A 14,386-nucleotide genomic window follows, 5' to 3' on the forward strand; every position below is an offset into this window, starting at 1 on the left:
TGGATAATCAAAAGGGTTATTATCACTTTACTCCCTTAAACTATATCACCACTATTAGTTTACTCTCTATCTTTTAGTCATTTTACCCCCATAAGTAATTCACCTCAACATGTTAAGAAATTTTAGACAAAAATACCCCTTTATTTTATAACATTATCACACTGTTATTATCACTTTATTTTTTGAAATTATATTGATACAATTGCCTTAATTTCTAACATTATTTTCTAAGCATTTTTTTCATCATTAATCTAACTAGTATTGTCAAAAATTTTTAAATATATTTACCCTTTTTATATATAATTAAAAATAAAAATGTTGGAATGGTTATTCTTCCTTTTTTCACTTTAAGAGATCCAAAAACATAAAAATAAAAGGATTTTCTCAAATTTCTTTTTTTTCACACTTATTAATACTAGGAAAAGAAAAGGAGATATGAAAGAAGGAAATAGAAAATTAGATTTTGCAAAGAAAGAAAATAAAGAAGAGTCTAACATTATCGTATTACTTTAAGGTTGTTGGAATTATGATTGAAATTTGCCAGTAAATAGAAAAGTGAAATAATTTTAAAATAATAAAAGTATTTAATTCTTTCTTATTTGTATTTTTTAAAAAAAGAATTGAACTCTTTCTCTCTCTCTCTCCCTCCCTCTCCCTATCTTTCTATTTTTTCAATATTAATAAGATTGTCAAGAAGAAAGAGATTAATATTTTGACTTTTTTTATACTAAAAAGAAGAAGAGCTACTCTAAGTTTTATTATTATTTTTATTATCCAAAGAGGAGAGTACTTTCTTCTAAAGTTCTTTAACTTACTAAATTGGTTTAATGGTGGGATAAATTGGCTAAAAAAAATTATTGGTGATAAATTGATAATAAAGCTATAGTTTATGGGGATAAAGTGATAATAATTTTAAGAGCTAAATCTGTCTTTTTACTTTAATTAACAAACTCCATTAAATTTGATCGTTAGTCTTAGGGATAAAGTGATTAAAAGATAACGTTAAGGGAGAAATTGATAGTGGTATCGAACGTTAAGGGGGTAAAGTAATAAGGGTTAATCACATTTTATCCCCTTAAAGAATATCACATTTCTCAGTTTACCCCCTAATCTTTAATTTTGCTCACTTAACCTCCTTTAGGACAAAATTACCCTTGCATTATTTTGACTTTTCATTTACCTTATTTTATTTCTTTCTCTCTTTCTTCTTTATTTAATTCTTCCTCTTTCCCACAAAAATCTTCACCTTAATGATTGAAATTAAAAAAGCGGAATTGTAGAGATCTATCTTCTCCTTAAATGATTAAAAAAAATATTCAAATTACTTTCCTTAAATACAATTTTTTTAACCTTTCAATTCTTTTAATTTTGGGTTTTCCTCTTTCCTTTCTAGTTTCTCATTTTATTCTCAAGAAACTATCATAAGATGAAATTGTTTTCCTTTCTTTTATTTCTTTTTCTCTTTCTTCTCTCTTTCATCCTTTCTAATAGAAATTCCATTTCAACAAAAATTTTTGTTTTGAGTTTATAATTGTATATTTCTGGATGAAGGTTTAAAAGGCATCAAAAACTAATTTTGATTTTTTGTATGATGCCACGTGTCACAAATTTCAATTGATGATTATTAATCAGGTAACAATTTCATCTTAAAATATTTTCTTGGGAAAAAAATGAGAAACTAGAAAGGAAAGAGGAAAACCCAAAATTAAAAGAATTGAAAGGCTAAAAAAATTGTATTTTAGGAAAGTGATTTGAATATTTTTTTAATCATTTAAGGAAAAGATAGATCTCTGCAATTCCTCTTTTTTTAATTTCAATCATTAAGGTGAAAATTTTTGTGAGAAAGAAGAAGAATTAAATAAAGAAGAAAGAGAAAAAGAAATAAAAGAAAGGAAAACAAGGTAAATGAAAAGTCAAAATAATGCAAGGGCAATTTTGTCCTAAAGGGGGTTAAGTGAACAAAATTAAAGGTTAGGGGGTAAACTGAGAAATGAGGTATTCTTTAAGGGGATAAAATGTGATTAACCCAAAGTAATAATAACTCTAATCAAAATGAACAAGCAAAGGAAGTAATCAAAACAAACAAGCAAAGGCAGTTACTTTGGCACTTGGCTACTTTGGTACTTGGTAGAAACTGTGAAAAGCAAAAATGCTGGCCGCCCTTACTTCCTATCTTGCATGTAGGTTCCATCTTGCCAACACCACCAAGTCTACTAACGTTATCTTTTAGTCATTTTACCCCCATAAGTAATTCACCTCAACATGTTAAGAAATTTTAGACAAAAATACCCCTTTATTTTATAACATTATCACATTGTTATTATCACTTTATTTTTTGAAATTATATTGATACAATTGCCTTAATTTCTAGTATTATTTTCTAGGCATTTTTTCTCATCATTAATCTAACTAGTATAGTCAAAATTTTTTAAATATATTTACCCTTTTGTATATAATTAAAAATAAAAATGTTGGAATGGTTATTCTTCCTTTTTTCACTTTAAGAGATCCAAAAACATAAAAATAAAAGGATTTTCTCAAATTTTTTTTCACACTTATTAATACTAGGAAAAGAAAAGGAGATATGAAAGAAGGAAATAGAAAATTAGATTTTGCAAAGAAAGAAAATAAAGAAGAGTCTAACATTATCGTATTACTTTAAGGTTGTTGGAATTATGATTGAAATTTGCCAGTAAATAGAAAAGTGAAATAATTTTAAAATAATAAAAGTATTTAATTCTTTCTTATTTGTATTTTTTTAAAAAAGAATTGAACTCTTTCTCTCTCTCTCTCCCTCCCTCTCCCTATCTTTCTATTTTTTCAAGGGTTAATCACATTTTATCCCCTTAAAGAATACCCCATTTCTCAGTTTACCCCCTAACCTTTAATTTTGCTCACTTAACCCCTTTAGGACAAAATTGCCCTTGCATTATTTTGACTTTTCATTTACCTTGTTTTCCTTTCTTTTATTTCTTTTTCTCTTTCTTCTTTATTTAATTCTTCCTCTTTCCCACAAAAATCTTCACCTTAATGATTGAAATTAAAAAAGAGGAATTGCAGAGATCTATCCTCTCCTTAAATGATTAAAAAAAATATTCAAATCACTTTCCTAAAATACAATTTTTTTAGCCTTTCAATTCTTTTAATTTTGGGTTTTCCTCTTTCCTTTCTAGTTTCTCATTTTATTCCCAAGAAAATATCTTAAGATGAAATTGTGACCTGATTAATAATCATCAATTGAAATTTGTGACACGTGGCATCATACAAAAAATCAAAATTAGTTTTTGATGCCTTTTAAACCTTCACCCAGAAATATGCAATTACAAACTCAAAACAAAAATTTTCATTGAAATGAAATTTCTATTGGGAAGGATGAAAGAGAGAAGAAAGAGAAAAAGAAATAAAAGAAAAGAAAACAATTTCATCTTATGATATTTTCTTGAGAATAAAATGAGAAACTAGAAAGGAAAGAGGAAAACCCAAAATTAAAAGAATTGAAAGGCTAAAAAAATTGTATTTTAGGAAAGTGATTTGAATATTTTTTTAATCATTTAAGGAGAAGATAGATCTCTGCAATTCCTCTTTTTTAATTTCAATCATTAAGGTGAAGATTTTTGTGGGAAAGAGAAAGAATTAAATAAAGAAGAAAGAGAAAAAGAAATAAAAGAAAGGAAAATAAGGTAAATGAAAAGTCAAAATAATGCAAGGGCAATTTTGTCCTAAAGGGGGTTAAGTGAGCAAAATTAAAGGTTAGGGGGTAAACTGAGAAATGGGGTATTCTTTAAGGGGATAAAATGTGATTAACCCTTTTTTCAATATTAATAAGATTGCCAAGAAGAAAGAGATTAATATTTTGACTTTTTTTATACTAAAAAGAAGAAGAGCTACTCTAAATTTTTTTATTGTTTTTATTATCCAAAGAGGAGAGTATTTTTTTTAAAGTTCTTTAACTTACTAAGTTGGTTTAATGGTAGGATAAATTGGCTAAAAAAAATTCTAGGTGATAGATTGATAATAAGGCTATAGTTTATGGGGATAAAGTGATAATAATTTTAAGAGTTAAATCTGTCTTTTTACTTTAATTAACAAACTCCATTAAATTTGATCATTAGTCTTAGGGATAAAGTGATTAAAAGATAACGTTAAGGGAGAAATTGATAGTGGTATCGAACGTTAAGGGGGTAAAGTAATAATAACTCTAATCAAAATGAACAAGCAAAGGAAGTAATCAAAACAAACAAGCAAAGGCAGCCACTTTGGCACTTGGTAGAAACTCTGAAAAGCAAAAACGCTGGCCGCCCATAGCTTCCTATCTTGCATGTAGGTGCCATCTTGCCAACACCACCAAGTCTACCAACGTTATCTTTTAGTCATTTTACCCCCATAAGTAATTCACCTCAACATGTTAAGAAATTTTAGACAAAAATACCCATTTATTTTATAACATTATCACATTGTTATTATCACTTTATTTTTTGAAATTATATTGATACAATTGCCTTAATTCCTAACATTATTTTCTAGGCATTTTTTCTCATCATTAATCTAACTAGTATTGTCAAAATTTTTTAAATATATTTACCTTTTTTATATATAATTAAAAATAAAAATGTTGGAATGGTTATTCTTCCTTTTTTCACTTTAAGAGATCCAAAAACATAAAAATAAAAGGATTTTCTCAAATTTCTTTTTTTTTCACACTTATTAATACTAGGAAAAGAAAAGGAGATATGAAAAAAGGAAATAGAAAATTAGATTTTGCAAAGAAAGAAAATAAAGAAGAGTCTAACATTATCGTATCACTTTAAGGTTGTTGGAATTATGATTGAAATTTGGCAATAAATAGAAAAGTGAAATAATTTTAAAATAATAAAAGTATTTAATTCTTTCTTATTTGTATTTTTTAAAAAAAGAATTGAACTCTTTCTCTCTCTCTCTCCCTCCCTCTCCCTATCTTTCTATTTTTTCAATATTAATAAGATTGCCAAGAAGAAAGAGATTAATATTTTGACTTTTTTTTATACTAAAAAGAAGAAGAGCTACTCTAAATTTTTTTATTGTTTTTATTATCCAAAGAGGAGAATATTTTTTTTAAAGTTCTTTAACTTACTAAGTTGGTTTAATGGTAGGATAAATTGGCTAAAAAAAATTCTAGGTGATAGATTGATAATAAGGCTATAGTTTATGGGGATAAAGTGATAATAATTTTAAGAGTTAAATCTGTCTTTTTACTTTAATTAACAAACTCCATTAAATTTGATCATTAGTCTTAGGGATAAAGTGATTAAAAGATAACGTTAAGGGAGAAATTGATAGTGGTATCGAACGTTAAGGGGGTAAAGTAATAATAACTCTAATCAAAATGAACAAGCAAAGGAAGTAATCAAAACAAACAAGCAAAGGCAGCCACTTTGGCACTTGGTAGAAACTCTGAAAAGCAAAAACGCTGGCCGCCCATAGCTTCCTATCTTGCATGTAGGTGCCATCTTGCCAACACCACCAAGTCTACCAACGTTATCTTTTAGTCATTTTACCCCCATAAGTAATTCACCTCAACATGTTAAGAAATTTTAGACAAAAATACCCATTTATTTTATAACATTATCACATTGTTATTATCACTTTATTTTTTGAAATTATATTGATACAATTGCCTTAATTCCTAACATTATTTTCTAGGCATTTTTTCTCATCATTAATCTAACTAGTATTGTCAAAATTTTTTAAATATATTTACCTTTTTATATATAATTAAAAATAAAAATGTTGGAATGGTTATTCTTCCTTTTTTCACTTTAAGAGATCCAAAAACATAAAAATAAAAGGATTTTCTCAAATTTCTTTTTTTTTCACACTTATTAATACTAGGAAAAGAAAAGGAGATATGAAAGAAGGAAATAGAAAATTAGATTTTGCAAAGAAAGAAAATAAAGAAGAGTCTAACATTATCGTATCACTTTAAGGTTGTTGGAATTATGATTGAAATTTGGCAATAAATAGAAAAGTGAAATAATTTTAAAATAATAAAAGTATTTAATTCTTTCTTATTTGTATTTTTTAAAAAAAAGAATTGAACTCTTTCTCTCTCTCTCTCTATCTCTCTCCTTCTCTCTCCCTATTTTTCTATATTTTCAATATTAATAAGATTGCCAAGAAGAAAGAGATTAATATTTTGACTTTTTTTTTATACTAAAAAGAAGAAGAGCTACTCTAAATTTTTTTATTGTTTTATTATCCAAAGAGGAGAGTACTTTTTTCTAAAGTTGTTTAACTTACTAAGTTGGTTTAATGGTAGGATAAATTGGCTAAAAAAAATTCTAGGTGATAAATTGATAATAAGGCTATAGTTTATGGGGATAAAGTGATAATAATTTTAAGAGCTAAATCTGTCTTTTTATTTTAATTAACAAAGTCCATTAAATTTGATCATTAGTCTTAGGGATAAAGTGATTAAAAGATAACGTTAAGGGAGAAATTGATAGTGGTATCGAACGTTAAGGTGGTAAAGTAATAATAACTCTAATCAAAATGAACAAGCAAAGGAAGTAATCAAAACAAACAAGCAAAGGCAGCTACTTTGGCACTTGGTAGAAACTCTGAAAAGCAAAAACCCTAGCCACCCTTACCTTCCTATCTTGCATGTAGGTGCCATGTTGCCAACACCACCAAGTCTACCATGATCTCCTTCCTTCCTCTGAAAGGTGAAGTTATTGGGTGGCCCTCGTGGCATAAGGCGTAAGCCTCACAAATTTCTACTTTTTAAATATATAAATATAATATATATTATAAAAAAGTCATTTGAAGATATAAATAAATATAAAAAAATTAAAAAATTTTATACAGATAATGAATTATTATTGTATAACTCTAATTAATAATTTAAGAAACATACATATTAATATTAGCTACGCAAAAGAGCAGAATAATTAATATTACAAAAAGTTCAATCTTAGAAACAAATTAGCAACAACTCAGAAGTCTCCATATTATCAAGCACTTAAATTACAAACACATAAATTCAAGTAAGCACAAACTTCAAAGGTTAATTGTTTCAATGAACACACTTAACTAGCATTAAAAATAAAATATTAAATTAGCACCCATATTACTTACAATACATAACAAGGAATAGCACCAATAATTAGAAATAAACTGACAAATAAAATGATACTATTCATCAAAGTCAATATCATCCATGTCATCATCTTCATCTAGTATATATACACTAGGTAATTTTCTTCCAATAATTGATGGTGGTTCCAAAATTTTCATCATATCACAAGATCCAACCTACAAGTAACAATCTCTTTTCCTTTACCTTTCTTGCCTAACCATATATTATATTTCAAATAAATTCATATCAAATTCACTCAATGCCTCAATATAATAGATAGTAAATTAGTAATAAAGTTGAATATTAAAAAGTTAAAACTTAATTGATGAAGTTAATTTTTTTTCTTTTTTTAAGACAATTTGTGAGGCGGGTGCTTTTAACGCCCTATTTCAAAGTTGCGGCCAAACACCTGGGCATGCGCCCTAGAACACCTTCGCTTTGTGCAATTGCCCAGGGACAGTCTTGGAACACCCTACCTCGGGACTCGCCCCGCAAACACCTTTTAAAACACTGCTCATAACAATAAAGGTGCACCAACAACCGTATCAAACTGGATTTGTGACAAACTTGAGGTCCTACGTTTGAAGGAATTCTATTCGAGATTTACTTTTTTTTTTTGTATGAGTTGCTAGATGTTAGTTCATGTTTGCATCCTTGTGGTTCAAATTGTGGCTATGTTTTTTAACATATATAGTCTATCTGTGAATGCCTTTGTTTTCAATTGAGTTCAATTGCTGAGGTGGCGCTCTCCCATTGGTCGATTGGTGGTAGTCCTCCAATTGATTTCAATTTGATGAGTTGTCGTCCTCTAATTCGTCGATTGGTGGTAGTCCTCCAATTGCACATGAAAATGGTGATGTGGTAAGTTTTGATTGGATGGGAGGTGATAGTCCTCTAATTGCGTGTGGGATTGTGTTAAAATTTGGCCTCTTTTTTTTTCAACAATAAATCATGTTAACAACAAATTGGGCTCTCTTTTTTTTTTTTGTCCAACAAATCTTGTTTAGCTACCAAAATTTCGCAATTAATCATTATTAATAGCTAATTAATAATGTCATTTTTTTCACCTATCAAATCGCGTTTAATTATCGATTTTTTACTATTAATTGATTTTTTTTGCCCAACAAATCACATTAACAAAATTTTTGGCTCCTTTTTTTTGTTGTCCAACAAATCATGTCTAATTACCAATTTTTGTAATTAATTGTTAATAACTAATTAATAACATCATATTTTTGGTCGCTCAACAAATCGTGTTTAATTAACAATTTTTTTTTTTGCAATTATTAACAAAAAATTGACTTCTTTTTTGTGGTTGCCCAAAAAATCACATTTAATTATCAAATTTTTTTCAAATGTTATTAAAAAATGTCCTCGCTTATTTTGGATTGTCCAACAAATCACATTTAACTATCTATTTTTTTTGCAATTACTTGTTAATTAATTAATTAATTAATAATTTCACTTTTTTATTGCCTAACAAATCATATTTAATTACCATTTTTGCAATTAAAACACTTTTTTTTGGTTGCCAAATGAACCACATCTAATTACCAAACTTTTGTAGTCAATTGTTGGATTTTTAGGCATGCAATTGCCTAACAAGTAATTTTAATTACCATTTCTTCTATATATGTAGTTAAGGAGTGAATGGAGACGTAAAAAGGATTGGGTGTTCTGCTAATGTGGCTGAATGTGATTGGGTAGAGCAAGGTCGTCTGGTCACAAGGAGCTCAGGTGCTGAATTTGGTTATCAACCAGGCGTAGTATAAGAGACTGGGATTTACCAAAGATTCTTCTCCTGGGGTGTGCACGTGGCTCATCTGTTATTTATTTATTTATTATATTATTTTTTCTTTCTAATTTGGTTAGGCGTTGGGCTCGAGAAAGAGAAACATTAGAGCTTAGACGAATGCCTTTTCTTCTCTTTTCTTTCGGGATTAGGGGCAGGAGCGGTCATCAGACCGACCGCCCTTGAACGGTCTCCTCACAAGACCCAAATGTGAGGCGAGAAATATTCCACGTCAGGAAGCCTTCAAGAGGCCCCAAAAACGACGCCGTTCCAAAAAAAATTGTTTAGCCAAAATGGGAACATGACGAACCAAACGGAAGAGTTTCAATTTTGAAAATCAAGTTGAAAATTTGAATCAGCCGCACAAAACAATACTGAGGGAAGAGAGGAGGCGTCTTGCTGAAGGTAGCAATTGACAGAAAAGTGGGTGGAGAGAGCTGGGGTATGGTGTAGAATGAATAAGGAAGAAAGCAAACAGTGTAGTGAGAAAATCATTTTGAATGCGTGCAAGGCAAGCGGCAAGGTAGAAGCAAACAGAGAAAATTCATCATCTCATGAAGTCAGATTTTGTCGTGTAACTTAATAGCAGAAGCAACTACGTTCTCCGAATTCAGTGAAACATAAAGCGTATTAGCAGACCAAGGTAACGTGACTGAATGCAGTGTGTTAAATGAGTAATATGTAGTTGGTCCATGCTCATCACGTAATCTTAGTTTGCCCCTCTCCTGACCATGCAGTGTATATAAAATGGAGGCATAGAGTTGAATGAGGTGAAGTAGAGGAAAAGACATATATGTGAATAATAAATGGGTATACCTTGTGTTGTAAGTAAATTACATGATATAAGAAATATATTACAATGAGCAGAAAGTGCTTGTTTGGCCCTCAAAATGTAGAAATAGTAGAAAATGCGGAGTTGACTTAGGCGGTTGTCATTAACGAATGACATAAGGTCCAGTGAGCTAAAGAACCTAGAACCGAAATATAATCACTAGTGTGGATGTACATACAATTAAAATAGACTTATATCGTGTGACCAATACATTACAGTCTGTATAACTTAGTGTACATGGAGTTGTATTTGTACATAAATAATGCCGTTGTTTTAGAGTAAAAGTAAGGTGATATGAATCATTAATCATATTGATAAGTATAATAATAGGATTTGGTATACGAGTAATGTGTGATTCAAAACACATTATGAATGGCAATATACATTTATGTTGTCGTTTATGTACATACTATTCATGAAGTGTTGCAAATTAGGGTGTTTGATGCATAATTGGCAGGAGCAGAAGTAATAGATTGCAACAAATTGGCAGAAGATGGGACCCCTGAGTTAGGAATGGAGTTCAATAGTGAAGAGGATGCGTATAAGTTTTACAACAAATATACTTTTAAAATGGATTTTAGTGTACGCAAAGACTATCTGAATAAAGACAAAGACGGTGTGACCACGTTTAGAAGATATAGTTGCTGCAAAGAAGGTGTGAAGCGCAAGTACGAAGGTGATGTGATGCCAAAGAGGACACAAGCGCCGACGAAAACAGGGTGTGGAGCTAAAATGATTATCGTGTTGTTTAGAGGGACAATGCAGTGCCGTGTGCATGACCTTGTCTTAGAGCATAACCATGAGTTGCACATTGCTCAATGTTCACACATGTTGACATCACAAAGAAAAGTAAGTGAGGCTCAAGGATTGCAAACTGAAATAAGCGAAGATGCTTGGTTTTCATTGAAACAGAGCCATGAACTTATGGAAAAGGAGGCATGTGGGATGGGATAAGATTCAATTTGTAAATGAAATGGGAGAGGCAGTAGTCGCAAGAGACATTAAAAAACGTGCCGGTGGGAAGAGAAGTAAAGTGATACGAAGTTAGGTTGATAAATTTGACAGATTAAAAAGAAAATCTAGATTGTCAAAGACTACACAGGCTACGATAAGGATCTAATAACTATGATGGTAAACATTTATGCTACAACAATGTTATCATTGTACGGTTAACTAATGAATAGGTACCATTCACTATAAAATAACATTATTGTCGTGTCAATAATACAGGTCTCAGAATCGGAGTCGACATCGATTTCATTTGATGAACACATGTTTATGGGATGCCGTTCACCAACTGACTTAGTTTCGGTTAGTATAAAATGGGCATGGTTTTAACTTTTATTTGGATGTTTCTAACAACACAATTAGTTATGATGATGTTACATTGTGTGATGATTTTGTTACGGCTGACATCCCTCCTGATATACCCTTTTTGTCTATCTTATGCAATTATTTGGCCCATACAATACTCGTAGACGCATTCAATGAGCCAGTTAGTGAATGACCCTCCAAACGCTGTTGCTCCCGAAATCGAGGAAAGTCAAACGGTATGCATACATGTAGTAGATAAAATAAAGTCCTTTTTTTTCGTATCGTAGAGCTACTTTTTCTTTAATTGTAATGGTGGGCACCCGAACGCTGTCAAAGCATGCATATTTTGTAGTTAACAAATAATGCTTTAATGACATATTGTTTTATATTATTCAAAAATCCTCCGATTGGCTAATCAGGGGCCTCATGGAAGTGTCCCTACAAAATAGATGCACCCCAAATTTTCTATATTTTCCAATCATAACTCCATCAGAGATATCTTAATGGTCTAAAATATCATTTTTGTTATAATGTCTAGTCCAATTTAACTTTGTAACTGAGCAATATAGACATTGCTAATAAGTTGTTAACAGTTGAATAGTTATATTGTACAATATAGGCGGAGCGTGCGGCAATTTCAACAAACTGTGATAAGGATGCATATCATGTATTTTCACCATCACCTCAGGTGACAAGCTTTTATCATTACATCACATATTTATATAGTCTTGTTAATTGGATACTTCGACAGCATATATTATTAACCATATGTTCTATTAACTGTATTAGCTGATTTGCCATCGTTACACATTACAGGAAAGAAATAACACTCAAAAATTGTGACTAACTGTTGACGTCAACTCCCTTCAGTGTGTAAGTTGATGAATGATGTGTACCTACAATTTTTATAAATACAAACCAATTGGTTGTTCCAAATATCCGTCCCCAAAGTTCACCTCATTTACTAATGTTCGTACTTGTCCAGAGATGATATTGCTCAGTTTCGATCGGTTCCGTATTGTAAGCTTGTTTTAATCTATAATCTCTCAATGAATTAGTGCTTGCACCAGACATTAGGTGTCTAACACCAGATTTGCGGTATCTAACACCAGATTTGGGGTGTCTAGCACCAGATGTTTCAGACATTAGGTATCTAGCACTAGATTTGCGGTATTTTTGGACAAACATTTACTAAATGTAGTCATGTCGTCCCTACCAGGAAATGCTGCATATGTACGTTATAAGAAGTTAATAAGCTGTTACAACTTATTGATATGCTTGTACAGGCACCTTGTCATGTTCCTCTATGTTAAAATTTAGACAAGTGGTTTACAATTGCATTAACGATGAGTATTACATATAGTATTACAGGCACTTTAATAGGTATTACTCCTTTAGTATGGAAATGAAGTTACAATTGGTAGCTCGACTTGGTTCCATATGACCACATAATAAGTAGCAGTTTCGCAGAAGAACATGATACTTCGTTGGGACAACTAATTTGAAAATGGGGTAACTAATATTTAAAATGCAACAAATAGTTATAACGACATGTACAGATTGAGTTACAACCAATTAGGTGTATGTTACAATTCATTACAACTAATGAATTTGCAATCGGCAGCTTTTCGTCTTCTCTAGTTAAAACTAGTGATATTACAACTAGATATTCTCCGATGTTACAACTAGTGATACTACAACTAGTTAATATCCGATGAATCTTTCCTCTTCTCTTGTTTGTGCTATTGCCCTTGGCACAAACAATAATTCCTCCCCCCGACACATTAAATTTCTTAGACACTTTATTAAGTGTCTATTGAGAATATAGAGATGATCGTTTCGAATCTCAAAATATTTGATGTAGCGAGACTTTCTTGAACATCTTATTCAAATAGCGAGATCTTCCCGAACATCAAGCAAACCTGAGGAAATTATTTGGCTCCCAAGAACTTCTTTTAAAACTGAACACTGAATTGATGAGACTGTAATCCGTGTTATAGGGAGGTTGAAGATAACAAAAAATGAATCGAATACACGGGTCCATTGCCACTTTAATATGAAGAGAAATTGGAAGTGTGAAGTTGAATAATAATGCGGGCAAAAATGAAAGGGGGACGAACAAACTGGAGTCTGTGTAAGGGATATACAACTGCAACCTCAGCCTTTTATAGTCCACAATACCCTCTAATATGGTAAAATATCAGACGCCAACGCATATGAGGCCAACTAGTACATCACGGGAATGGAAGCTGTAGACTCACATGCAGTGCCTGAACTATGTCGAATAAGCTTCCTTACGTACAAAGCGTGAAATTTGTAGTACCGAGAGTCTTGTTACGTGTTATGAGATGTTGCTAATCAGTTACAGACTTTAGCACAATTTTTGGCAGCTTTTATCCTGAAAGGACCTGTACACCAACATTAGGGGTCACGTGCATACAGAGTTCCACATTATTGACGATAAGTTTCACTGTCTGCATACACAGTAACGCTCTAAATACACTGTTTGAACTTTACCTTCTTCTATTTGTTGGGTGGCCCAACATTTTGCATTGTAACATTCTATGTCCTTGGTCAGTTTATGATCTAACCTTTCAACACTCTGTCCGGCCTTTGGAACGTCCTTTTCATCCACAGGCATGTAATAATTTGCAGTGAGGATTGTCTCAGACACTTAATTAATTTTTATTGTTGTAAATAAGAACGAACAAAACTGTAAGTAAGAACGCACGAATTGTGACTAGATATGCACTTTGGTGTTGACCATCATAGTGAGTTGTTGTAGTTTCACTATGAAATATGAAGTTCGTGTATTAAGGTAACCATACAATCTCGTTTAGCTCAATAAACATAATAGTGGCAGGCTTGCTGATGTTAATAGCACAGAACAATTGAGTAGCGCAAGTGAATTCAGATGTAAGTAACACACTTAATAGTTCCCAATAACTTGGGTCCAAAAAAAATTTTGTGTGTCTTCATTCAACAGTACATGCAAAGTCACAGACTGTGTGAATGAGCTTACATCTACGACTACCTACCAGCGAAGTCCGCTTCATATGTCTTCCAGTCTAGCTAACGCGGGGTCAGCGAAAAACTGCTATTATTAGCAGCAGCAGGGCGATCGAAACCGAAATCGTCAAGAAGGTTTTCATTTGTCGAATGTCACTCTAGATACGTTGCACACTCTTTCTTTTCACGTGGATTCTTCTTTGTCCTTTTCTGTGCCATCTTGCCACTGCTCAAGTAAATTGTAAAGATTATTTACTTTGTTCAACACATATCAGTTTGGTTAAGGCTATATATACTCTTATCTATGCAAATTAAAATAAAGTGA

The 14,386-nt window shown here is 31.3% G+C and overlaps 1 protein-coding gene across 1 annotated transcript; it reads left to right on the forward strand.

Annotated features, from left to right (window-relative positions):
• The first annotated feature begins 10,251 nt into the window (after positions 1-10,251).
• Positions 10,252-10,692, forward strand: LOC113693924 (protein FAR1-RELATED SEQUENCE 5-like). The gene has a single exon (XM_027212712.1). It carries the CDS (start codon positions 10,252-10,254, stop codon positions 10,690-10,692), a length of 441 nt encoding a protein of 146 aa, XP_027068513.1.
• Positions 10,693-14,386: the final 3,694 nt, after the last annotated feature.

This window comes from Coffea arabica, chromosome 1e (assembly GCF_036785885.1).
Source record: "Coffea arabica cultivar ET-39 chromosome 1e, Coffea Arabica ET-39 HiFi, whole genome shotgun sequence".
Taxonomy (NCBI): domain Eukaryota; kingdom Viridiplantae; phylum Streptophyta; class Magnoliopsida; order Gentianales; family Rubiaceae; genus Coffea; species Coffea arabica.

Excerpts from the sequence above, each read along its gene's own strand:
- LOC113693924 (XM_027212712.1), top strand. The coding sequence starts at position 10,252 with ATGGAGTTCAATAGTGAAGAGGATGCGTATAAGTTTTACAACAAATAT.